This window comes from Chiloscyllium punctatum, chromosome 37 (genome assembly GCF_047496795.1).
Source record: "Chiloscyllium punctatum isolate Juve2018m chromosome 37, sChiPun1.3, whole genome shotgun sequence".
Taxonomy (NCBI): Eukaryota; Metazoa; Chordata; class Chondrichthyes; order Orectolobiformes; family Hemiscylliidae; genus Chiloscyllium; species Chiloscyllium punctatum.
In genome coordinates, this window is record NC_092775.1 from 4,102,363 (window position 1) to 4,128,968 (window position 26,606).

General features: G+C 42.9%; 1 protein-coding gene across 10 annotated transcripts in view; it reads left to right on the forward strand.

The window, feature by feature from the left end:
- The first annotated feature begins 243 nt into the window (after nucleotides 1-243).
- Nucleotides 244-26,606, forward strand: part of kcnq2b (potassium voltage-gated channel, KQT-like subfamily, member 2b) — a 176,007-nt gene continuing 149,644 nt past the window's right edge. For all 10 annotated transcript variants that reach the window (XR_011954542.1, XR_011954540.1, XR_011954543.1 and 7 more), the window contains exon 1: nucleotides 244-715. Coding sequence is in view for 6 of the 10 variants with exons in the window: in XM_072556143.1 (XP_072412244.1) it covers nucleotides 402-715 (314 nt within the window). In the remaining 4 variants the exon portion in view is untranslated. The remainder of the gene's footprint in view (nucleotides 716-26,606) is intronic.

Sequence of the window (26,606 nt, forward strand, 5' to 3'; positions counted from 1 at the left end):
AATGTGTGTATGCCTCTGTCTGTCTCTCTCTGTATCTGTCTGTGTGTCTCTCTTTCTGTGTCTGTGTCTCTCTATGTATTTGTGTGTGAGTCTGTGTTTGTGTCTCTCTCTCTCTCTGTGACTCTGTGTGTGTCTGTCTCTGTCTCTCTCTCTCTCTGTGCCTGCGCTGCGCAAGTGCAGTTTTCCTGGGGATGAATGGGCGGGTGTAGGAGGAGGTGCTGAGAGATTTCTGAGCCTGGATTCATTGTCTCCAGCTCGGTTTGGGGGTGGGAGGGGAGTTGGCTGACCGAGAGAGAGCAGAGGAAACACGCCCTCCCCCTCTCTCCCCCCCCCAGGGGGGGCAGAGCCAGTGCACAGCATGATCCCAGGGAATCCCCGCTGGAGGCGGCCGGCGAGCTGAGATGGTGCAGAAATCCAAGAGGAACGGGGAGGCTGGCGCTGGCCCCGGGGAGAAGCGGCTCCGGGTGGGCTTCGTCGGTATCGATGGAGGCCCCGAGGCTGCGCTTAGCGCCGGGGCGGACTCCTCCTGTACCCGGGACGGAGCTCTGCTCATCGCCGGCTCAGAGGGCACCAAACGCGGCAGCATTCTGGGCAAACCGCGCTCCGGTGGGCGCAAGCGACCCAAAAGGAACGCGTTCTACAGAAAACTGCAGAACTTTATGTACAATGTCCTGGAGAGACCCCGGGGATGGGCATTCATCTACCACGCTTATGTGTAAGTGAGAGTCCGGGGTCGGGCTGGGGCTGGGGCGGAATAAAATCCTCCCTCTGTCGCAGTCTGAGGGTTTTCACACACAGACACACAGACAAATAGTGACACACACAGATAGACAGACACACACAGACACATAGACACACACACAGACACATAGACACACACACAGACACATAGACACACACATACACATAGACACACACACATACACATAGACACACACAGACAAATAGTGACACACAGATAGACACAAATACATACACATAGACACAGGCAGAAACACACAGACAAATAGAAACACACACAGACACAGGCAGAAACACACACGGCTTTGATCATTGGTAACATGCAACTCCACTGATTGAGCGGGGAAAAAAATATCAGCTGCTGCTTTATTTCCTGTGTCAGTCCATGTTTTAGCATATTCCTATCCGTTTCTGTCTGTGGGAATCTGTTGCTGCAAAATTTCACGTTTTCCTCCTCCCAGCGTCTTGAGAATCGGTGAAGCCTGAGTGTAAACTAGAGGCATCAGCAAAAAAAAATCCTTTGGATCGATGAGCGTGAGAGAAACTGATAGAGAGAGAGAGCAACTGACACAGAGAGAGAAAATGACACAGTGAAACAGAGAGAGACAGGAATAGAGAGAGTGCGAAACAGAGGGGGAGATTCAGAGAGAGAGTGTGTGAAATACCCAGAGAAAGGGATAGAAAGAGTGAATAAGCTCCTGATCAGGGCCCTGAGAATCAGGGATGATCACAATTTCCCTGACTAGCTGCCAGTCAACATTTAGCATTTTTGATTTAAGTGTAATTTTGCAAGCTCAGACAATCAATCCAAGTGTTTGGCAATGGGGGTTTGAATTGTATTTGGCAGATTTATGATGTTGGTGGAGTTTCATTATGTCTGTTAACATATTAGTCTCAACATAATGCAGTGAGCTCAGGAAGGAATTTTAGTATCTGTTTCAGGTTGCCTGTCTTGGTAAGATTTTTGGTGTACAGTACTGTGCATTGTTGGAATGTGGGCTTTGCTGGCCAGACAAAATAACAAATGTTTAGAATGCAAATAATTATATGTAAACACTTCCTGTAATGATGTAGTTGCAGGCAGTGACCACTAGTTAATGCTGTGGTGTTGGTCCATGCAAATGTACCATTTTGCTACACAAGAACAGGACTTGGAAATCCGAGACAGAACTCTGCATTGTATTTGAAGAGCTGACCCTAGGGGTGGGGGTGTGCTGCCTTTTTGAACCGCTGCAGTCCATGTGCTGTAAATAGGCCCACAATGCCCTTGGGGAGGGAATTCCAGGATTTTGACCTGAAATGTTATTCTTAGAGATGTCCAGAAGGTAATTTGGTCAAGTCCCTTCTGAAAATTGTTAGCTGAAGTTGAAATTCAAGGAGTTGAAGGTGAATTGTTGGCTTGGTTAGAAATTTGACTAAACAGTAGTAGATGGAGAGTAGGGATGATGTGTGCCTCCTGGACTCAGCAGAATGTGATCTCCAAGGATCTGTTCTGGGGCTTCAATTACTCACCATAATGTTAACAGCTTAGATGATAGGATTAGAAGCCAGGCAGCCAAAATTGTCACTAGCCCAGAAACATTGTGGTGTTGTAATTGGAAGGATAAAGTTATTAAAAGATACTGATAGATTGGGTAAATGTGCGAAATGTGGCAGATAGAATCCTATGTAAAAATGCTAAAGGTAAAGTTACCATAGTCCTGCTGTTCCATTAGGAAGAGATGCCTGGGAATGGTTTAACCTGAGGTTCACCGTGCCTCAGGTGAAGGGGAGAGGTTGAGAAGGAGTGTCCTTCATGGTAACTTCAGCTGAGCTAACAGACCCTAATTGTAAGTGCACACATGTGAAGTCACTCACTTTGGACCTGAGAAAACTAGGAGGCCAGGAAGGCTGAAAGTGTTGGAAACAGTGGAAGGCCAGGGAGCCACACAGTTTGAGAAAAATACACAAACAGGTCTGGAGATCGCAAAGGCTAATAGGCTGCTCACCTTAATGTCGAGGGAATGGGGTCAGAAGGGGATAAGAGCTATGTTTGAATTGTACAAATATAAAAGCAAAGTGCTGTGAATGCTGGAAATCTGAAAGAATTGCTGGAGAAGCTCAGCAGGTCTGGCAGCATCTGTGGAGGGAGAAACACAGTTAATGTTTTGAGTCTGTTGTGACTCTTCAGAACTGAAGGAGTCTGGAAAATTACAGTTTACTACTTGGGGGAGGGGTCTACTGCATTAGTGCTCGTTATGCCTTTTTATTCTGGGCAGCTTTCCTATCAGTTCCACTCACCTCTCTTCCTTGTTTCCACAACACACAAGCCAGAATTTTAGGAAACTCTTGTGTACTGGCAATGCCCCTACCTCTGGAATAGGAAAGCCTGGGTTCAAGCCCCATATCATCTAATGATGTGTCATAACATATCTGACTAGAAAGTATCTATAAGCCATAATTTACAGCCCACTTCAGTGCTGAAGAAGAATCATATTGGACTCTAAACTCTATTTCTCTCCCAAATAATCTGTGAGATAAACTGAGTTTCTCCAGCAACTTATCATTTTAACTTTGAATTATGCAAAGTCATGGTTAGACCACAAATGGAGCTTCATTAGCAAATCTGGACATGACATCTTTGGAAAAATAAATTGGTTTTGGAGGGAGTAGAGTGTGGATTTACCAGAATAAAACTTGGAGTTCAAGTGTTAAATTACTAGGAGAGGTAACGCAAGCTAAGAAAGTACATTCCACTGGTTTAGATGATTAATTAAAGGGTGATTTCATTGAATTGGTATTCAGGGGAGCCCATAGTTTCTCCTTATCGATATGTTTGTTGGATGGGGAGTCTAGAGCTAAGCACATATTGTAGATATTAGAACAAACCCTTTCATCATGCAAAGGATGGTAGAATAGTGTAGTTCTCTTCTACCCATCAGTTGACGTTGGATTACCTGTAATTGTTAATCTAACAATCTCAGATTTATGTTTGAAAAGAGGTATGATGGGATATAGGCACATGAACTTCTGTCACAGATCAGCAGTCATTGCATCCAATGGTGGAACAGACTTGACGGGCTGAATGGCCTCCTCTTCCTTTGTAATGTATGGGCAAAAACTTTGATTCTACTTTCCAATGACCCAATCAATGATCATTTTATTGCTGACTTAATCATCTCTGAGCAGATTGTGATTGGTTTCTTTGTGTTTCAGCTCATCAATATACTGCCAGTGAATTGTGTAACTATTTTGTTCTTCAGTATTTTGGAGTCAATGAGGAAATAATTGTCCCTGATTGTAACTGCCTCTGAATAAGTCAAAATATCCTTTGATTTAATAATTCCCATCCACTGAGAAGTAGCAGAGCAGGTCCATGTACATTTTAAGCAGGTTTAGGAGTGAAATGCTTTGTTTCTATCATCGGAAAGACAGAATTGGATAGATTGTCTTTTTCCAATCTATAAAACATTATTAACCATTGATTGGTTATGTGCTAAGGGATAATTCCATGTGATGTTCTAGCTGTTAGAGTTCTCGAGTAGATTTTATTTACCACTAACTACACAGTGTTTATTTACATTTGGATTATGTCAAATGTTCTCGAGTTTAATGGAGGCAGGATAATGCTAGAGTTCCATCTGGGACTCTGAGAATGATGAAAATCTTACTGTTATGGTATTGGTGCTTTGAAAGAGTGAGATAATTAGTCCCTCTTTCCTGCTTTTTTCCAAATGTCTTGCGATTTTTCTTAATTTTGATGATGTATCCAATTCCTTTCTGAAAGTTAATTTTGAATCTTTTTTCAGTGTCCTTTCAGGAAGTCCATCCTTGACTATAGTTCAGGAAATATGTGAGCTGGACTATAAATTGCTGAGATTATGAATTGTACTGTTCCTGTTTGGAATTCTGAAACTAACATCATTAAAATATTGATTTTTGAGGTCTTATCTAATTATCTGTTTGTGGGAGCTTGCTGTGCACAATCTGACTGCTACATTTCATACGTGACAGCACTTGGAAAAACATGTCATTGGCTGTGAAGTGGTTTGGAATGGTCCTGAGGTTCTGAAAGGTACTTTGGAAAAGGAAGGTGCAAAATTCTGTGGATGCTGAAATCTGTACTGAAAACAACAAACACTGGAGATCACAGCGGGTCAGATAGCATCCATAGAGAGAGAGCGAGCTAACGTTTCAAGTCCAGTTAACTCTTCATCCAGAGCTGATGTGAAGTGTAGAGGGGGCAACGCCTGGAGGGCTGGAAGAGATCTGGAGGAGTATGGGTGCAGATTGTTCAGATTAAATGATTGGAATGGGAGAACGGCAGAACAATGGTGTGTCTAACCGTTAGATTGGAAAGAACAGACAGTCCCACTGGGGTGGGGGATGGGGAGAGAGAGGACATTGTGACAGAGAATGTAACAAGTAAAGCTAAAAGAAAGGGAAGGAATGGGAGTGGGTTCACAGTTTGAAGGTGTCGATCTCTATGTTAAGTCCAGAAGGTTGTAAAGTGCCTGGTCTGAAGCTGAGATATTATTCCTCCAGTTTGTGCTGGGATTCACTGGAACACTGCAGCATGCCAAGGACAGACACGTGGGGCACGTGAGCAGGATGCTTTGTGCAACTGAGCGGCTATGGGAAGGTCAGGGCCCTGCTTACGCATGGAACGGGGGTGTTCCGCAAAGTGGTCACCCAGTCTGTGTTTGGTTTCTCCAATGTAGAGTAGGCTACGTTGGGTGCAGTGAATGAAATCCACAAGATTGGGAGGAGGTCCAGGTGAAATGCTGCTTCACCTGGAAAGGTTGAGGAATGCTTGAGGACTCTGGGTCTATACTCAATGGAGTTTAGAAGAATGAGGGGGGATCTAATTGAATGGCCTGGACAGAGAAAATGTTGGGAAAATATTTCCAATGGTAGGAGAGACTAGGACCTGAGGGCACGGTCTTAGAGTAAAGGGACAGAGATATGGAGAAACTTCTTCAGCCAGAGAGTGGAGAATCTATGTAATTTATTGCCACAGAAGCCTGTGGAGGCCAGGTCATTGTGTATAGTTAAGACTGAGATAGATAGATAGGTTCTTGAGGATCAAGGGTTACAGGGAGAATGGGGTTAAGAAATTTATCAGCCAAGCTTGAATGGCTGAACAGACTCAATGGGCTGAATGGCCTAATTTCTGCTTCTATGACTTATAGTCTTATGGACTATGAGGTGCTTGGATGGTGAGCAGGGAGGAGGTGAAGGGGCAGGTGTTGCACCTTCTTCAGTTACATGGGGAAGTGTCATGGGAAGGTGGGGTTTGGTGTTGGTGGTTGTGGAATGGACTGGGGTGTCGCAGAGGGATCAATCCCTGTGAAATGCAGGCGGGGGAGTGAGGGGTCGTTGAGTTTGGTGGTGACATTCTGCTGGAGTTGTCCAAAATGGCAGAGAATGATCCTTTGAGTGCAGAGGCTGGTGGGATGGAAAGTGAGGACAAGGGGAACCCGATTCCGTTGAGTGATGGGAAGGGGCAAGTGCGGAAACGAGGGTGATAGGTCAATTACAGTTGACAGGGCCTTCAATCGCAGAAGATTGTGTCGAAAGTTAATCGGAAGAGTGTTCAGATATTCTGGTGAAACCCACATGTGACCAGATTGATACCCAAATGTTCCTTATCAGATGCCAGAGTCAAAATGACAATCTTTTTTGGTTTAAAAAAAACAGTATCCTAATCATTCCTATAGAAAAGGCACTGAACACAACAGTGGTTATATCATTGCAATCAATGACCAATTGCTGGGTAGTGAATGTTGTCAGAATTACTGTGCAGTGCTATTATCAATGATGCTGTTAATCTGCTGAGAATCACTGTCAGCAAAGAAGATTTGGCATTATATAAAAACTCTGCCTTGCAGACTGCAGTGTGCATTGTTCTCAATAAATTACATCCTGGAACAAATTTAAGGCTCTAACCTCATTTTCAGGTGATGGTTATTCTTTATCAGAGTATCAAACAACACAGCAATGGATCGAGCCTATAACTGAACTGTCCAATTAGTCCCACTCTCTCTGCACTATCTCCAGTTCTGCAAATGTTTAATTTCCTCAGATTTATCCTGTTCTTTTTGAAGGTTATTATTGAATCTGCTTCTACTGTTCTGAGGCCCTACATTTCCAATCATAATAACTTGCTGCATAAAATAATCTTTGTCACCTTCATGGTTTTTTTTTAGCCACAGATCTGCCTTTTCTAGTGACCTTCCACTTTCTATCAAACTACTTATCATCTTAACCATCTCCTGAAATCTACCCTTACCCCTTTTTTTATATTGTATGGAGAACAACCTCATCTTCTCTACCCTGAGGCAGTGGTGTAATGACAAAGTCACTGGGATGGTTATTCAGATGCTGCTTAATGTTCTTGGGATATGGGTTTGAATCCTGCCAAAGTAGATGGTGAAATCTGAATCAAATAAATAGCAACCAATTGTTGCTTAAAAAAACATCTGGTACATGAATGTCCTTCAGGGAAGGAAATCTGCCATGCTCACCTGGTCTGGCCTACATGTGACTTCAGACCCACAGCAATTTAGCTAACTCTTAACTGTCCTCTGAAATCGCTATAGTAAGCCACTCCGATTAAGGACCCATTAAGGGCTGGGTAATAAAAGCTGGTCCAGCCACTGATGTCATGAATGAATGTAAAAGCAGAACTGAAACCCTTTATTCCTGCTTTTGCTTCAAATTTAGCTGCGTGCAAAGTAATTACAGTCCAAAATCAGGCCATTCAGCCCAACAGTGTTTACGTTCCACACAAGTTCCCTTGCATTCTGCTATATCTCAAACAGTGCTGTGCAGAGCAGTTCCTGAGGTAACACCAGCTCAAGCCTTGAACATTCATGTGATCCCCTTGGTGAGGACTCGGAGTGAGCAGTGAGGGTAAGGCGGGGTCCTGGGAGACTGGCAGAAACTGGGAGAGAGTGCATTGCAGAACATTGCTGTGGTCATGGTTGCTTCAGAACATGTGGCCGTCACGTTTCAGTGTGTGACCCAAATGGGGTCTCAAACCCCACTTTGGAAAGTTGTGACCTCAGGCCATTAATGTTTCCTTTCATATCTTTATCGTCCTGGTGCTTACCGAAGCTGTCCTTAAATATGCCTCGTAAACCCGTAAACCCCTACTCCTGCCCCCATATTAGAGCCACTGTCTGGATAAAGAAGCTTCCTGCTGGATTCCTTTTTGATGATCATATCCTTGTGTTACATCCCAAGAAGGACCAGATGGTTGAAACGTTAAATAGCAGGAGCTTTATTAAGGAGGTGTTCACTCTGCAAGCAGCAACTACATTCCTTCCTGTCACATGATCAGGCTCTTAAAGTGACAGTCTACCATACGTACACAAGAACACAATATGATGGTCCCTAGTTCTTCTCTTGCCCAGAATTGGAGATCATTATCTCTACACTGACCATATTAAATCTCTAATAGCTCACCTCATTCTTTCTTTTTATCAAAGGCATCCTCTGTGGGGATCATTCTAGTGAATCTTCTCTTCAACATTGGTGCTTCTAAATCTTTTTTATAACCTGGAGACCAGAACTGCTTGCTCACTGCACTCCAAAAGCAGTCTAACCAGCGTTCTCTCCTTATCGCTTCACGAGAACTGAATCCCAATGTTTTCTTAACAAAAACTGAAAGAACTTCAGATGCTGTAAATCAGAAGCGAAACCAACCAGCGACACCCACACCCCACAAAATAAATAAATTTAGAAAAACAGAATTCTGAGGAAGGGTCACCAGACCCGAAACATAACTCTGATTTCACTCCACAGATGCTGCCAGACCTGCTGAGCTTTTCCAGCAACTTCTGTTTTTGTTCCCAGTGTTTTCTTCCTCCTTCTTACGCTGTGTTGCTGCTTCCAGTGACTTGTGTGCTTGCGCATAATTCCTTCTGCTCCTTGATTGTTTTTACACAGAGGAATTGGTCTCCTGCTTTTCTAAACAAGATATATCCTCTCGTTCATGTCTGGTGAGAAAGCGGAGAAAATCTTTTGTAGTATCTATGGGGAGGGGCTGAAATTAATGTAATAATTTTGGTGATTATTCTATCAGAATGCTCCACAGACATTAGGCGAAAGTGAGTAATGCAAAAACTGGAAATTTAGAGTCGAGATTGTGTTGCTGGAAAAACACAGCAGGTCAGGCAGCATCCAAGGAGCAGGAGAATCGATATATTGGGCAAAAACCCATTCCTGATGAAAAGCTCTTGCCCAAAACGTCAATTCTCCTGCTCCACAGATGTTGCTTGTCCTGCTGAACATCCCCTTATTTTGTTTTGGATTTCCAGCATCCACAATATTTGGCTCTTGTATCCTTAGTGAAGCTCATTTAAGAGTGTTGGAAGGCAGAAAATAGAATGAGAAGACCATTCAGCCCATCGAGCCTGCTACGCTATTCAGTACAGTCATGGCTGACCTTCAGCTTCAACTTCACTTTCCAACACGCTCGACATCTCTTGATTTATGGAGGGACCAACAATTGGGTGACTCTGGCCTTAATGATATTCGATGATGTCATGTCCACAGCTCTCTATGGTCGAAAATTTCAAAGATTCACAACTCCCCAGTCTGAAATGATCTTCCTCATGTCCTGAGATGGTGCCCCCTTGTTCTGGATTCCCCAGCTGGAGAGAAACCACATGTCAATCACATGCCAATACCCCGCGTCTCTCTGCACAATGTCACTCACTTCCCAGCCAATTTAGTACCGTTTGTAAACACTGAAATTGCCTTTCCAATTTCTTAGTGCAAATCTTTTAAGTAAATTTTGAGCAACCATTGGTCTCAGCAGTGATCCTCACAGATCACCTTCATCATCCGGACTGATTTATGATCAAAGCTTATCTCTGTTAGTTGTTCTGGGATACTGATGTTCTTGGAATTGTAGTTCTATCACATTCCAACCAATAACTACAGTGTTTGCTATTTACCCCGAGTCTGTCATACTCTGGCACTGATTTCAGAGCCCAAGTCCAGCACTTGATGGGATGTGGGTCTTGCTGATAAAACCAACACTTATGGGGCAGTTGCTGTGTGCAGGGAATATGAGAAGTGAGCTCTGTCGAGATTCTTTGTCAGTTTCTTGATGTTGGGGCTGAGGGTATGCCTCCATTGTCAGGTCTTCATTGTTTGATCAAAGGACATGGTGTCGGGAAGAGGGGGGTCCTTTTGAAAACCACACTTGGCCCTTCCTTCCTTCCTCATAACCAACACCCCCCTCCCCTACTCCACGGTGGTGACCCCCCCCGACTCCCAGTGGCCTTAAGTTCTGTCTCCGATCGGTGTATTTCCAGGAGGTCATGACCTGAACTGAAGAACTGCTGGCCTCTGGGTGTAATATGCTAATCAGACAATGATTACCCTGGTCCTCAGAACCTTCAGGAAACCTTCCCAGCTTCCATTTGGCTGTGGATCAGTCAGAGACTGGGAACACGTCCATGCTAGGGTCATTAGAAGTGTAAGATCCAAAGGAGCCCAGGAACCAGGGTAAGAGGAGGCTGCCTCACCTGGTATGCCATCAGACTTCACCTTCTGTACCAGCCTGCTCTGAGGCGCTTGCCAAAGGCCTTGCTAAAGGTCATAAAGACAACTTCTACCACCCTGTCCTCATCAATCATCTGTTGCTTCCTCAAAAGGTCTCAATCAGGAGATTAAAAGTGTAGAGGAAGCTTTAATCTGTATCCAACCTTGTGCTGTTTCTGTCCTTGGAGTGTTTTGATGATAACGGTGTCGAGTGAGCTTTACTCCATATCCAACCCTGTGCTGCAATTGGCCTGGGAGTCTTTAATGGGGACAATGTAGAGGAAGCTATGTTGCGGCTGTACAGGACATTGGTTAGGCCACTGTTGGAATATTGAAATTCTGGTCTCCTTCCTATCGGAAAGAAGTTGTGAAACTTGAAAGGGTTCAGAAAAGATTTACAAGGATGTTGTTAGGGTTGGAGGATTTGAGCTATAGGGAGAGGTTGAATAGGCTGGGGCTGTTTTCCCTGGAGCATCGGAGGCTAAGGGGTGACCTTGTAGAGGTTTACAAAATGGTGAGGGGCTTGATAGGATAAATAGGCAAAGTGTTTTCCCTGGGGTCAGGGAGTCCAGAACTAGAGGGCATAGGTTTAGGGTGAGAGGGGAAAGATACAAAAGAGACCCGTGGGGCAACTTTTTCATGCAGAGGGTGGTACGTGTATGGAATGAGCTGCCAGAGGAAGTGGTGGGGACTGGTACAGTTGCAACATTTAAGAGGCATTTGGATGGGTATATGAATAGGAAGGATTTGGAGGGATATGGGCCAGGTGCTAGTAGGTGGGACTAGATTGGGTTGAGATATCTGGTCGGCATGGACGGGTTGGACCAAAGGGTCTGTTTCCATGCTGTACATCTCTATGTCTCTATGACTCTATGAATAGCAGAAGATATACTCTGTATCTAAGCTAGTGCTGTATATGTCCTGGGAGTATTTTAAAAACGGAGGGGTTATCAAATTGAGATGTTTAATGTGATAAAGAAACTGTTTGAGCAAAGAAGCAATTTCTTCTGGTCAGCAAGTCCTGTGATAGTGAACATATACTAAAACATAGAGCCCGAAGGGTCAGCACTGACATCAGGAAGAGTTGTTTTATAGATTGTAGAGACAAAATCCTTGAGTTTTCTCTCTCTCTGTTTCGAAACAGTTGGTGCTGAGGGTCACTGGGGCTTTCAGGACTGAGACTGATTTGCTTTTGTTACCGAGGGGATTAATGGATAATGCAGCAGGTGTGGCCAAATGGGGTTCAAATACAGATCAGCTGTGAATAAACGGAATGGTAGGTTGGTGGAAAAAACCTGGGAAGATGAAATGGCATCTTCCTGTTCCTATATTCTGATAAATGTGCTCAGTACAATCTTTCTTTCTGTTTGAATTATCTGGGAGTGCTGACCTTTTCTGATTGGGAAGAGATAAACTGCTAATGGGTAATTGATTCCTTTGCAGGTTTTGCACTCCATCAACTGCAGTGACCAAAACAATTGGGGGAATTAACCTCTGCTTTCCTTCTGTGAGTTTACTGGATCCTCCTGGTTGCTAATTATACTCCTGGTTATTACCACACTCTCTCTCACAATGTGACTGAGCTTCTCCTCGTTCACCTTTCATCCTGGTTTTTTAGGCAGTGAGCCTGGAGGTGTTGATTAGCCACAGTGATCATTCTCCATCTTCGAAACATTTCAAAGTGGTCATTATCGTACTCGAAACATTAACTCTGTTTCTCTCCCTACTGCTGCTGCCAGACGTGCCGAGTTTCTCTGGCACTTTCTGGTTTTATTTCAGAAGTCACATGATACCAGGTTATAGTCCAATGGGTTTATTTGAAACCACAAGCTTTCAGAGCGCTGCCTGTTGACCACATGTTGAAGGAGCAGTGCTCTGAAAGCTTGTGGTTTCAAATAAACCTATTGAATGATAACCTGTATCATGTGACTTCTGACTTTGTCCACCCCAGTCCAACACCAGCACCTTGACATCATGTTTTTATTTCAGATTCCAAATACCCACAGAACGTAGTCTTTATTTGATCAATGCCAATCCATTGACTGAATTCTAACAGTGTGTAATGGTGTAAAACGAGTTGGCAGCTGTTTTGACGTCATTTAATTATTTCTGTACTTCATCCACACCTTTGTCAGCTGTTGGTTATTACGTATGCTCCCATCTTTCACCCTACGCTGGTACACATTTTGCTACCTATATCTTATCACACGTCAAGTTGTGTTGATTTCCAGTTGTTCTTGCGAACCTACTTTGGCTCTGCAGTTGGCTGGATGGCTGCTTTGTGACACACAGTGATGCCAATGGTTCAACTCCCACACCAGCTGAGGGGACCATGAAGGACTCTCCTTCCCAATCCCTCCCCTCGTCTGAGGCATGGTAACCCTCAGGCTAAACCACCATCGCCAATGAGAAAACAGCCCTGAGAGATGGTAGGCCAATGGCGATTTTACGTTGGCTCCCCATTGAGCAACAGCTCCATGTCGAAGTTCTTAAGCTCATTTTCAAATCCCTTTGTGGTGATCTCCCTTCCAACCTTTGTAGTTTCCTCCTGCCTCACAATTATCTAAAATATTATTATTTCATGGGATGTGGGTGTAACTGGCTGGTCCAGCATTTACTGCCCGTCCCTAGTTGCCCCTTAAGAAGATGGGGGTGATCTGCCTTCTTTGAACCACTGCAGTCCGTGTGATGTAGGTTGACCCAGAATACCCTTAGGGAGGGAATTTAGGATTTTGACCCAGTGACAGTGAAGGAACGGTGGTATATTTTCAAGTCAGGATGGTGAGTGGCTTGGAAATGAGCTTGCAGAGGGTGTATGTATGTGGATGCACATATGTGCTGCCCTTGTCCTTCTAGGAATATCAGTGGGTTTAGTTCCAAGCTTCCAACACTACCAAAAACAGATTCAATGATAATTCATCTCATTTCGATTTGCGAGAACTTATACACAATCTTTGGGTTTATGCTGTTGTACAACAGTGGAAGGATCTTTAAAAGATAATGCCGAGCAGTACTTCAAGCTCTGTCCGCTATGATAATGTCAGATGAGCTAAAGGGAAAAGCAGCTCAGGATCTCCATAACACCGGAGGGCAAAAGTAATACAGAACTGGCTTGAAGGTAAAAGACAGAGGAAGGTTGTTTTTCAGACTGGAGGTCTGTGACCAGTGGAGTGCCACAAGGATTGGTGCTGGATCCACTACTTTCCATCATTTATATAAATGATTTGGGTGTGAGCATAAGAGATACAGTTAGTAAGTTTGCAGATGAACACCAAAATTTGAGGTGTATTGGACAGTGAAGAAGGTTACCTCAGATTACAATGGGATCTTGATCAGATGGGCCAATGGGCTGAGAAGTGGCAGATGGAGTTTAATTTAAATAAATGTGAGCTGCTGCATTTTGGGAAAGTAAATCTTCGCAGGACTTATACACTTAATGGTAAGATCCTGGGGAGTGTTGCTGAACTAAGAGACCTTGGAGTGCAGGACCCCATGAAAGTGGAGTTGCAGGTAGATAGGATAGTGAAGAAGGCGTTTGGTATGCTTTCCTTTATTGGTCAGAGTATTGAGTACAGGAGTTGGGAGGTCATGTTGCGGCTGTACAGGACATTGGTTAGGCCACTGTTGGAATATTGCATGCAATTCTGGTTTCCTTCCTATCAGAAACATGTTGTGAAACTTGAAAGGGTTCAGAAAAGATTTACAAGGATGTTGCCAGGGTTGGAGGATTTGAGCTGCAGAGAGAGTCTGAACAGGCTGGGGCTGTTTTCCCTGGAGCTTTGGAGGCTGAGGGGTGACCTTATAGAGGTTTACAAAATTATGAGGGGCATGGATAGGGTAAATAGACAAAGTCTTTTCCCTGGGGCTGGGGAATCCAGAACTAGAGGGCATAGGTTTAGGGTGAGAGGGGAAAGATATAAAAGAGACCTAAGGGGCAACCTTTTCATGCAGAGGGTGGTGCGGGTATGGAATGAGCTGCCAGAGGATGTGGCGGAGGCTGGTACAATTGCAACTTTTAAGAGGCATTTGGATGGGTATATGAATAGGAAGGGTTTGGAGGGATATGGGCCGGGTGTTAGCAGGTGAGACTAGATTGGGTTGGGATATCTGGTCGGCATGGACAGGTTGGACCGAAGGATCTGTTTCCTTGCTGTACATCTCTCTGACTCTATAAAGGGATACTTTACAAACCTATGCAGACCAGGCCTAATGTAAGACAAGATTTACAAGACTGGGACTGTAGAAAAGACAGGAGATCTGTTACATAAACATAGTTTAGGCAGGCAGCATTTGTTTAGACCTCACACGTGATCTAGAAAGATGATACAATTATTTGGAAATTCAGGTTCTAAAGTGGATAGAGCCTTGCATAGCTTTCAGTTTGATTTGTAAATCTATATTTGTGTGTGATAAGAAGGTGAGACATAGTTTTGTTTAATTTTTAATTACTGAGTGGTGCACAGTTGTCTGGAAATTTGTTTGTGCGCATTTAAATGAGGCTTTTGAAAATCATTGAGGTGAAGAGATTGGTGCCTTACAGACAAGTGCAGAAAAGCCAATAGGGAGGCTGTTAAGCTGTGACATATGGAGACAGAGACCTAATCAAGTTGGAAAGGTCGACTTATCCAGAAGGTCAGTGAGTGTGAGTTTCTTTCAGAGAGAGTAGCAGGTCATTTCGAGAACAGAGGCCTTGTACAGCAGTTGTGCAGTTTGAGATTTCAAAGCAACTGGGGCAGAAGTAAAGATCCCCAAATGGCTTAATATCAGGAGGAGAAAAACTCCGGAAACAGAAGGCTGTGCAAGAAGCATTTAAGGAATGTGTGTTAAGAGGCCATTCAGCCCATTCAATCTATCTGGCCCTCCAACGAGCATCCTACCCTGTCCCCCATAATCCTGCATCTCCCATGGCAAATCCATCTAGCCTGCCCATCCTTGGATGCTGTGGGCAACTTAGCAAAGCCAATCCACCCAACACATCTTTGGACCGTGGGAACAAACCGGAACACCCGGAGGAAACCCACAAGGACGTCGTCTGAGTGTGGAATTGAACCCAGGTCCCTGGCAGTATGAGACAGCAGTGCTTACCACTGAGTCACCATACTGCTGGTAAGTCAGCTGTTTTAGCACTTTGTTTAAGGATGTCAGGAAGAGATATTAACTAATGAAATATCACTGAGTGAATGCATAAGTTTGCCAAAAGAAATAAATAGCGGCAATGCCCATTGAACAAGGACCTTTTGAAATGGAAACAGGCTGACCTCTCACTGAGGTTTGAGGTGGTTGGTGGGGTTAAAAAGGTTGAATCTTTATTTTTGAAATTTGTAATAAGATTGCTTTAAATAGTTCTTGTATTATGTAAAATAATGCAAGTTTTCTTTCTGACTTGTGAGTATGTACCGTGACTGACCACCATGTTAAACAAATTGGCCTAATTCAATGATTGGATTTGGCTGGTATTGCCATCTGGTGGAATCAGAACCCAAGGCAAGGTTGTTAAAGACTGGGATTCATCTTCTAAAGCCATATATTGCAGTTGTCATTTACTGAGACTATACTTCAGAATGAAGTTGTTTATTAAAGCTGCAGGACACTATTAATGATATTAGGCAAAGTAACATTGTTTATTAAGGCTGTATTTGACATGACTCATCCATAGAAATTGCAAAAAAGGCTCAAGTCCTTCATTTTACTGGCATAAGTTGGTAATCCTTCATTCTGACCACAGGAATGTGGGAAATCTCTCCAGTACAGTAGTGCACAGCAGCCTTACTTTGCTGGACAATAATAAAAACTCCGAAAGCAAGGAAAATAAATACTCACTTTTGGAACAAATTGCAGCAGGAAAAGGTGCTGTCGGGAGATTTGATTTCGGGGATAAGCCAAACAAAACATAAATTTGGACATCTTAGATAAAACAATTCTTGAGATGGAAAAGCTTTCAAGTTAAAACTAAATAAGAAACTGAACAAGTTAATGTATTTCTATATAGAATTGGGGTTATTGCTAATGTTATGAAACTTACCAAACAAGAAAGAGGCAACAGCTACTTCTGAAGACTTTTGACAATTGATTTACCGTCAGAATAAAGAGGTTTCTTGAAACAGCAAGATTTAATATACAAGTTCAGCATCCATGAGTATCAATAACCTGGTTGATATTACTCTTCAATGGAACAATGTGACTATGAGGATTTGAAGTATCAGAGTTCATAAGAGTCAGAATTGTTGTTGGAATTGCTGATTAATTACAACCAAAATAAAACTTGACTCAAGAGAAAGCCATTCAGATAATGAGTGATGCTGAATTCCAGGAGCAACGTAGATTAGCCTTAAGAAGGAAAGATCAATATTAATACAGGAAATTAGAATCCGTTCAGTTTTTAACATACAAAATTATTGTAAATGCACACTGGAAACCAGCCTAGTAAATAAACAGGCTCCAGATACCAAGTGTCATTGTCAATGATGTAGAACAAAGAAACCCTACAGGCAAAAGCAGTGCACAGAAATAACTTTTAAAAAGTTTTATTTGTAAAAACAATTGATAGGTTTCAGAAAATGTGCCAAAGTGGAACAGCAGGTTAAGGAGTTTGCTTCAGGAGTAGTTAGTGATGGAACAGCTGGTCAAAGGAAAACTAATAGATGATTTCAGTCTCCTTAAACCCATGGTGGAACCCAATCAGAAGGCAAAATCTAAAATCCTACTAATATCTTTGATCATATATGTAATAAAATTGGTCATTTCTGAAGATCTGTTTCCAAAATTTTTTTCAACACCTACAGTGTGGAAACAGACCATTTGGCCCAACAAGTCCACATCAACTGTGGGTGGGTTACTGTCGAGTAACCCACCCAGACCCATTTCCCTATCCTATTGCTGTGCATTTCCCCTGGCTAATGCACCTAACCTGCACATCCCTGAATACTATGAGCAATTTCCCATGGCTAATTCACCTAACCTGTACATCCTTGGACTGTGGGAAGAAACCCATGCAGACACTGGGAGAATGTGCAAACTCCACACAGACAGTCGCCTGAGGCTGGAATCAAACCCGGGTCCCTAGCGCTGTGAGGCAGCAGTGCTAACCACTGAGCCGCTGTGCCGCCCTGAAAGCTTGAAGGCTTCCATCAGATCAATCCCTAACCTTCTAAACTCTAGAGAAAACAGGTCTAATTTGTATAATCTCTCCTCATTATTAAACCCCTGAAGTCTAGTAAAGTTAAGTGGTACTCTTTCCAAGAACAATCTGTACTTCCAAAGGTGTAATACTCCGATCGGCCCATTGTACTCCCAGTGGGACCTAGCCAGGGTTTTATATAACTGCAGCCTAACGTCTCTATCCTTGTACTCCAGTATTATAGATATAAAGGCCAGTATTCCATAAGCATTATTGATTATTTTATGCATCTGTTCCTGACATTTTAAAGATCTCTGAACCTGAATCCCCAGGTCTCTTTGGATGTCCACTATATTTGCCTTCATACCATCTAGAAGCTACCCTGATCTATCCTTTTTTCAGTCCAAAATGGATAACCTCCCACTTGTTTAATTGAACTCCATCTGCCAGAAGGTCCTGACAGCTAATCGATCTTCTAGTGAGCTGTAGAGCAGAGAGCTGCCACAACATGGAGAGCAATGGGGTGGATTGCTCATCGGACATTTACCATCAGAGAACAGAACATTTCAGAGAGAAGGAGGCAAGTAATGTGGAGTTAAGATCTTGTTCTTGCAGAAACTTGTGGTGCTGGTTTAATGGGAAATTTTAAGAATGAGATTGATTTCCGAATTTGTTGTTTTGATTTATTGTTGTCACATGTGCCTAAATACAGTGAAAAGTTTTGTTTTGCGAGCAGTACCCAGGAAAATCATCACAAATGACGACATCTGGATCATGGTGTGCTTTGACAGAGTGAGGTATACAAGGTTATGGCTGCACAGGAGGTGCACAAAACAAGATCAATATTGAATTTGAAATTTGAGACTCCATTCAGCAGTCTAATAACAACAGTGAAGAAGCTGTTCTTGAACTTGTTGGTGCATGTGTTCAAGTTTCTATGTCTTCTGCCTGATGAAAAAGATTGGAAGGGAGCATTACTGGGTTGGGAGGGGTGTTTGATGATATTGGCAGCCTTTCTGCAGCCATAAGTGGAGTCTGTGGATGGGAGGTTGGCTTCCATGATGTTCTGGGCTGTATTCACAATGTTTTGTAATTTTTTACAGTCCTGGTCAGAGTAGTTCCCGTACCAGGACATAATGCCCCTGGATCGTATGCCTTCTGTGGTGCATCTGTAAAGGTTGGTGAGGGTCCTTAAGGACATGCTGAATTTCCTTAGCCTCCTGAGGAAGAAGAAACGCTGTTGTGTCTTCATGACCATTGCATCTACATTGAAGGTCCAGACCAGATTGTTGGTTAGTGTCAATCCGAGGAACTTGACACTCTTGAACCTCTCCACCTCGTCCCAATGATGAGATAGGGTTGTGTCCTCCTTTCCTTCCTGAAGTCAGTGATCAGTTCCGTAGATAGAGTTTTGTTGAGAAGTGATAGGAGATAAGACCGATAAGTGGAGCTGAAATACAGATCATCTATACTCTAAGGGAATAGCAGGGCAGAGGCCAACTAGCCTCCTCCTGTTCCACTAGAAATACCATGTGAAGGGAAGTGCAATGTGAATGGTACCTTCACCCTATAATTAAACAAAAAACTGCAGAGACTCAGCAGGTCTGGCAACATCTATGGTGAGAGAAACTGTGTTAACATGTTGGGTCCAGTGACCTTCTTCAGAACTATCAGGACCTCTGGGGAAAAAAAGGTATACCTGTATATGCTGAAGCCAGGTGGGGTGGGAAAGGAGTGAGTAAACAGCCAAAGATGGAGCCCAGAGAGTGAGAAAGACAGGCAGACAAAGGGAATGGATAATGAGAAGACAGGGAGACAGAAAAGCTGCTAAAGGGGACCATGTGTAGGTGAGAATGGGTTGGCTGTTGAAAGCAGCCCAAGTGTTGACGGGGCCTTGGGGATGGGGTTGGGGAAAGGACATGGAAGCAGGTGTCAGACCTCAAATTGTTGAAGTCGATATTGAGTATTAAGTCCTGAAGGTTGCAGGGTTCTCTACTTCTACTTGAGAAGTTTAAATACCTGTCTCACTCACCAGCTTGACCAGGTCTTCATACAAGAGCTGCTTCAGTCCTGTAACCTGACTGTTGGTTAAATCTCTCGCTGGTATCGGTTGTTTCCCATAATGACAGTCAGCGGGTTCACATTTCACACCCTGACCTTCTTTGTGACTGCAACATATTAAATGTGACAACACAATGTATATGCTATGTCTGACATTGATTTGTTTGTTGCGCTTTTGCACTGAAGCTACTGAGCGTGAAAAGGCCAAGGAGTGTCAGCAGTCTTTCAGCAGCATCAATCCCAAAGTAACGTCGCCATTGATGTCTAGGCCCTGGTAACAGGGTGAATTTTTAAATAAAAGAATTGTTCATATGATGGCAGTGTTGCTGGCTGGTTAAGCGTTTATTACCCATCCCTGACTGTTCCGGTGAAGCTGATGATCAGCTGCCTTTTTGAACAGCAGCACGTGCCAAATGATGTTTCCAATTGCTGAGACCAGACCGTCAACAGCAAACATCACCTTGTGCTGTCCAAACTGTCCATCACCAATCAGCTCCTACTTGAAGTTTAGTGACTGTGCTAATTGTAAGCATTATTACTAATTTACAGCACAGAAACAGGCCCTTTGACCCATCTAGTTCATACACGCCTTTCCCAGGACTGTGCGCCCAGCTGTCATCTTCTAACCCTGTCAACATGTCTCTCTCCTATCACATGCGAAACCAGCTTCTCCTTCTATTCTATTCTATTCTATTCTATTTGGTAGCTCGCTTTGGGAAAGACATTTTGTTTCTGAATTCACTATTGTTTATTGGTGACTATTTCATATTTATAGCCTCTAGCATTTCCTCAAGCAAAACATCATTTCTGTATCTCATAGGCGAAAGTGAGGACTGCAGATGCTGGAGATTAGAGTCGAGAGAGTGGTCCTTTCTCACAAACTTGAGGAGCTCTTTCCACCCCCGCTTTGTGGAGATAAGGGTTCCAGGCTGGTCAATCTTTCTTGATTAATTAAACCTCTGTTTTGGTATTATTCTATTAAATCTTTCTTTCATTTTTTCCACCTCCTTTTATATAATATGACGACCAGAATTATTCTCAGTACCTCCAGTGTAGTCTAACTAATTTTCATTATGTTTTACTGAAATTATCCAAGGCTTTGGTGAGATCACAGCTGGAGTATTGTAGGTAGTTTTGGTCTGCCTCCCTCAGAAAGAATTTACTCACCGTACAGGGGACCACAGGAGGTTCACTCAGCTGATATTGAGGATAACACGACTGTCCCATGGGAAGAGATTGGTTCAATTAAACCTGTATTCACCTGACTTTCGAAGAATGAGAGGGGACTTATTTGAAATGGATAAAATTCTAACAGTGACGGACAGATTAGATGCAGGGGGGATGCTTTCCTGGTTGGGGAATGTAGAACCAAGGGGCACAGTCTCAGGATACGGTGTAGACCATTTCAGACTGAGATGAGAAAATATTCCTTCAGTCAAATGATAGTGAATCTGTGGAGTTGTCTATCATCAGAGGCAGTGGAGACCAAGTCTGTGAGAAAATTTAAGGCAGAGATCGGTACATTTTACAATTTCAGAAGCATCAAGGAGTATGGAGAGATAGTAGGGTATATGACATTGAGGTAGAGGGCCAGCAATGATGGCAGGAAATGTTGGAGCAACTCAAAGGGCCATGTATCCTATTCCTGTTCCTAATTTCTCTGTTTCTAAGTGATGAACGTAACTTCTTTCAATTCTATCCCAGTGGGTTTTTATTTTATCCTTTGCCTTTTTTATGACCTCATTGACCTTTCTAGAATGAGGTCACAGTTTTAAGAAAAGGAGTGGTAGATTAAAAACTGAGATGAGGACAAAATTACTTCTCTCATGAGTCTGTGAAATCCACTGCCCCAGAGTGTGATGGATGCAGGGGCGTGGAATAAATTTAAGGGGGACATACGCAGATTTTTAATTAAGAGTGAGTTGAAGGCTTATGGGGAGAGTGTAGGAAACAGACGGAGGGTGGCACGTTCTCTCTGTGTCAGTGTATAATTCCACTGGGTGCTATGGTTTAGTCCCATAATCCATGGAATGACCAGGTTAACTTGCTCGTAGTATCCAGGGATGTGCAGGCTAGGTGGATTAGCCATGGGTGAATGTGGGGTTATGAGGATAGGGTGTGTGGGTCTAGGTCTGGATAGGATGTTCTTCAGAGGGTTGGTGCAGACTCAGTGGTCAAATGGCCTCCTTCTGCAAGATAGGGATTGTAGGAAAGTGGAGCTGAGATGAGATCAGCCATTGGCACCAGTATTGAATGGTGGAGCAGGCTTGAGGGGCTGAATGGCCTATCTTGCTCCTAGTTCTTATGTTCTTTTAGTAATCTGACTATCAATGCACAAAGACTTCTCTGTTCTTTGAACACACTGAGACCAATATTTTCCAAGGAGCATATGGGTCCCATACCTCCCTAACCCGAATATTTTGAAATTCCGTTGCTAAAGACAAAGTCCATCCAGCAAGTTTAATAATATTTTGTACATTTTGCAGTAGTCCTCCTCAGCATTTACCACACTCCCCAGTTTGGTGTTACTCATATGTTTTGTAATTCTGTTTCACAGTTGAGAATCTGTAATGTTTCTGTAAATGCTGAACAGCACTGATCTTTGTGGAATGTTACATTCCACCATTCACTGAGAAGATTAACAACTTCAGTCTCTCATCCTTTTTATTCTGTCAGATTCCAGCATGCTATCCGTTCTGCTACTTGTCATCCAGCTGTACATTTCTGAGCAGACTGTCTCAGGGGCTGCCTGAGATTGTCAGATCTATCCTGTAACACTTCACTGTCTGAATGAAACTTCCCCAAGTGGTTTCATCTTTCACCAAATGATTATCAGGAATAAATCTGTGGAACTTTAAAGTGTTTTTTTTTTGGTAAATTCAAGCATATTCTGGTCCAAATCAGCTCCTGGTTTATTTTTATTTAACATTTCTTTCTTGAAATTTGAAGTCTTGCAGTTTGGTCTTTATAGAGTCACAATTTCTAAATGGTTTTTCTGTTCCATCCTTGAGGAAGAATCTCATTATCTTTCCTATCATCAATATAAAGCAAAATGGATAGTAACTCTCTAGGTTTGTTCTTTCTCCATTTCTTCATATATAAATCATATTAGCTGGCTGTCAGAGCTCGAATTACTCTGTTTACTAATAGATTTATATATGTGTGTGTATGTATGCAACTTCTTTGAATTTGTATAAATATAATCTATCTCTTCTAAGTTTGATGAGTTTATCAATTATCTTCTCTCTGCATATCATAATAAATTTTATATTTTTACTGACTCACTGAATTAATGTCAGGCCCACCATTTTAGTGTCTCTCTTGGTAAATACTGGACAAAGTACTTCTTGAGTATTTCTACTATTTAGATGTTAATACAGGTGGCTCAGTGGTTAGCCCTGCAGCCTCACAGAATCAGTGACCCGGATTCAATTCCAGCCTTGAAAGACTGTGTGGAGTTTGCACATTCTCCCCGTGTCTGTGTGGGTTTCCTTCGGGTGCTCCCACAGTCCAAAGCCATGCAGGTTCGGGTGGATTGGCCATGCTAAATTGCCCATATTGTGTAGGGATGTGTAGGTTAGGTAGATCAGCCATGGGAAATTCAGGGTTACAGGGATAGGGTGTGATGTTCTTTGGAGGGGTGGTGTGGATTTGCTCAGCTGAATGGCCTACTTCCACACTGTAGGGATTCTATGATTATTTGCTTAACATGAACATATGCCTCTGTAGAGTCTAAAGGTCATCCTCACCATCCCGTTGTTCATCAATTCTTTCCCTCGTTCAGCTTATTACTATCTATGTAAAATTTTACTGTGTGTAAGTTACTGGCAGTGGGAACCTTCATAATGGTAGCTCAAAGTAATTAGTTAGTTTGAGTTGTTTAGTGAGTGATGTTACCTTGTATAAAACATGAGTCATTTGGTACTTTGTGCATTTGTATAGAATATGCCCTCAGAGGTTTACCTGGGTTGGTCTTAGCTTATGGTCGATGGTTTGTAGAAGTTCCCACTGTATCAGACTGTCTTTTCCATTCTACAGAAAAACAAATGTGAATTACGACAGGGTTATTCTTGATCTCGGGATTCATAAAGCCGAATGAAGTGGTCGCTGGTGTAATGTAGGGACTGTAACAGCCAATTTACCCAGCTTCCTGCAAACAGCAAGGCGTTAAAACCCAGTTAATCAATATTAATGATGTAGGTCAAGGCATTATTATTGACAGGAGGACACTGGGGAAAACATTCTGCTATTTTTCTTGGCATGAGGCTTAAGGAATCCTTTGCATTCACCTGTGAGACCTTGTAGGGCCTCAGCTTAATATCTCATCAGAAATAGCAGCATGCACCTCTTGCAAGACAGCACTGCCTCGGTACTGCATTGAAACTGTCAACCAAGAGTTTGATCTCTGGATTGGGACTTGAAATCGCAACTTTCTCACTTCTTTAGGGGGGGGCCTGCCCATTCAGCTGTGGGTGACATCTCCTTACCGTCTCCATCCAGGAGCCATGCAATTAAAAGGGCCTTGAGCGGTGTTGTCCGAGAGACCGTGGGGGTTCAAGTTCATAATTCGTTAAAGTTTGCATTACACGTAGACAGGGTGATTAAGAAGCTATTTAGCATGCTTGCCTTCATTGTTCAGTCCTTTGAGTATAGGCATTGGGGTGTCATGGTGAGGTTGTACAGGACATTGGTGAGGCTTCTTCTGGAGTACTGTGTCCAGTTCAAATTACACTGCTACAGGAACAATATTATTAAGCTGGAGAGGGTTTCAGAAAAGATTTACCAGAATGTTGATGGAAATGGAGCGTCTGAGTTATAATGAGAGACTGAATAGGCTGGGACAATTTGCACTGGAGCGTAGGAGATTTAGGGGTGACCTTATAGAGGTTTATAAAATCATGAAGGGGATAGATAAGTGAATGGCAGGTGTTTTTTTTCCCTAGGGTGGGGAATTTCAAGATTAGGGGGCATATTTTTAAGGTGAGAGGAGGGAGATTTAAAAAAGGACACTGGGAGGAACTTTTTTTACACAGTGAATGGTTCATGTGTGGAATGAACTTCCAGAGGACGTGACTACAGTTAGAACGTTTGAAAGACACTTGGGCAAGTTCATGAATAAGAAATATTTGGAGGAGTATGAGCCAGGTGCAGATAGATGGGACTAGTTTAGTTTGGGAGTCAGCGTGGACTGGTTGGATCGAAGGGTCTGTTTCCATGCTGTATGACTCTATAACTTACGGCCAATGGCTGTAAATGAAGACAAGGGCAAGTCATATCTGAGTGTTCTAATGAATGTTAATCAGACTTGAAACATTTAACTCTGTTTCGCTTTCCACAGATGCTGCCAGACCTGCTGAGTTTCTGTTTTTATTTCAGATTTCCAGCATTGTTTAATTTCAGTGTCTGTGTGTCATGTGTCTGAATCTCTCACACCATTCAGATTGAGTTAAGTCAACCTGCACCAATCTGATGAATGATTGAGTTTGTTAGTACTTAATGTTTATGGGAAGCATAGTTTCTAGTAATCAACTGCACATTGTGCATCGATATGATTTGAGTTAAAATCCTCCTGTTCTTAATGGATCAAGTGCAGGTCAGAAAAATATGGGAAGAAAGGCAAAAGTAGAAATAGCTTTGAGATTTTGATGGAGAAATGGAAACTATCCTAAAAACTGTTAAATCCAGATCAGCTACTGTTGTGATAATAATGAGGAAAATAATGGAATGACTTGGATAGCAGGACCTAAAGAGGGTGTCACCACTTTTTAAGAGTTAATTCTTTGAACTGTGGACCTCATTAGCATGCCTGACAATTGTTGATCTTTATGAAAACTAAAAGAACTGTGGATGCTGTAAATCAGAAACAAAAACAGAAATTGCTGGAAAAGCTCAGCAGGTCTGGCAGCATCTGTGGAGAGAAATCAGAGTTAAGGTTTTTGCTAGGTTTCTCCTGGGGAGATGATGGTCGTACTTCTTGAGACAGCTGAGTGTCGTGCTGAGTCACTTCACGTGGTGGATGAAGCTCGGTCACGTCTTCAAGGGCATGGAGTGACTTGTAGCCACAAATGAGGCAATGATGGCAGGTTCCCACTGCTGAAGGACAATTGTTAATCCACTGAGTTCTGATTACAATCCATCAGCTTTGTGCTTACTTTTACCAACTACAATTTATTTAATCCTTTATTTGTAAAAAAACAATTTCAAGACACTGTGGTATGGTTTAAGATCACATCCTTTGGATTATGAGTCCAGTAATCAATTACACTAACGTATTTGGACTGATGGACCAATAGCTGCAGTGATATGGGAGTTCATGAGACATACTGCTGTTCATAGAATCTGTACAGTGTGGAATGATGTCATTCAGTGTATCAAGTCCACATCAACCCTCTAAAGAGCACCCCACTCAGACCCAGCACCCCACCCCATCCCCATAGCCCTGCATTTCCCATGGCTAACCAATCTAGACTTCACATCCCTGGACAGTCTGGACAATTTCCCATGGTCAATCTACCTGACCTGCACATCTTTGGACTGTGGGAGGAAACCAGGAGAACGTGCAAACTTGACACAAATAATCACCCAAGGCTGGACTGGAACCTGGATCCCTGGCACTGAGAGGCAGCTGTGTTAACCACTGAGCTACCAGGCCACCACGGTCTGGTCCTGAAATTGTAAAGTTATGCAGCTGCTGGGGTGTGCTCAGCTGGGTTTGTTATTTTATCTCTTGAACCTTCCAAGGTTTCTGCGCTCATCCTGTTTTGGTAGGAACTATACCAAATGAGGTTTGGAGTTTAAACCCAAAGCCCAGCTCCCTGTGAGCCACATCTTTCACGAGGTCATGCTTCATACATCATTTTGCCAACCCCTGGAGGTTCAAATCACATCCATGATTTCTGGCTCCTTTCTAATCATTGATTATGAACAAAACATTACTTGAGCAAGAAATTGTAAACTATTCAGACTTTGCTGGACATTGCACCCTCTCCAATTTGGCATCAGCCTTGATATTATAATTATTCATTTCCATCATACTTCCAGGGAGTGTTGCTGAACAAAGAGACCTTGGAGTGCAGGTTCATAGCTCCTTGAAAGTGGAGTCGCAGGTAGATAGGATAGTGAAGAAGGCGTTTGGTATGCTTTCCTTTAT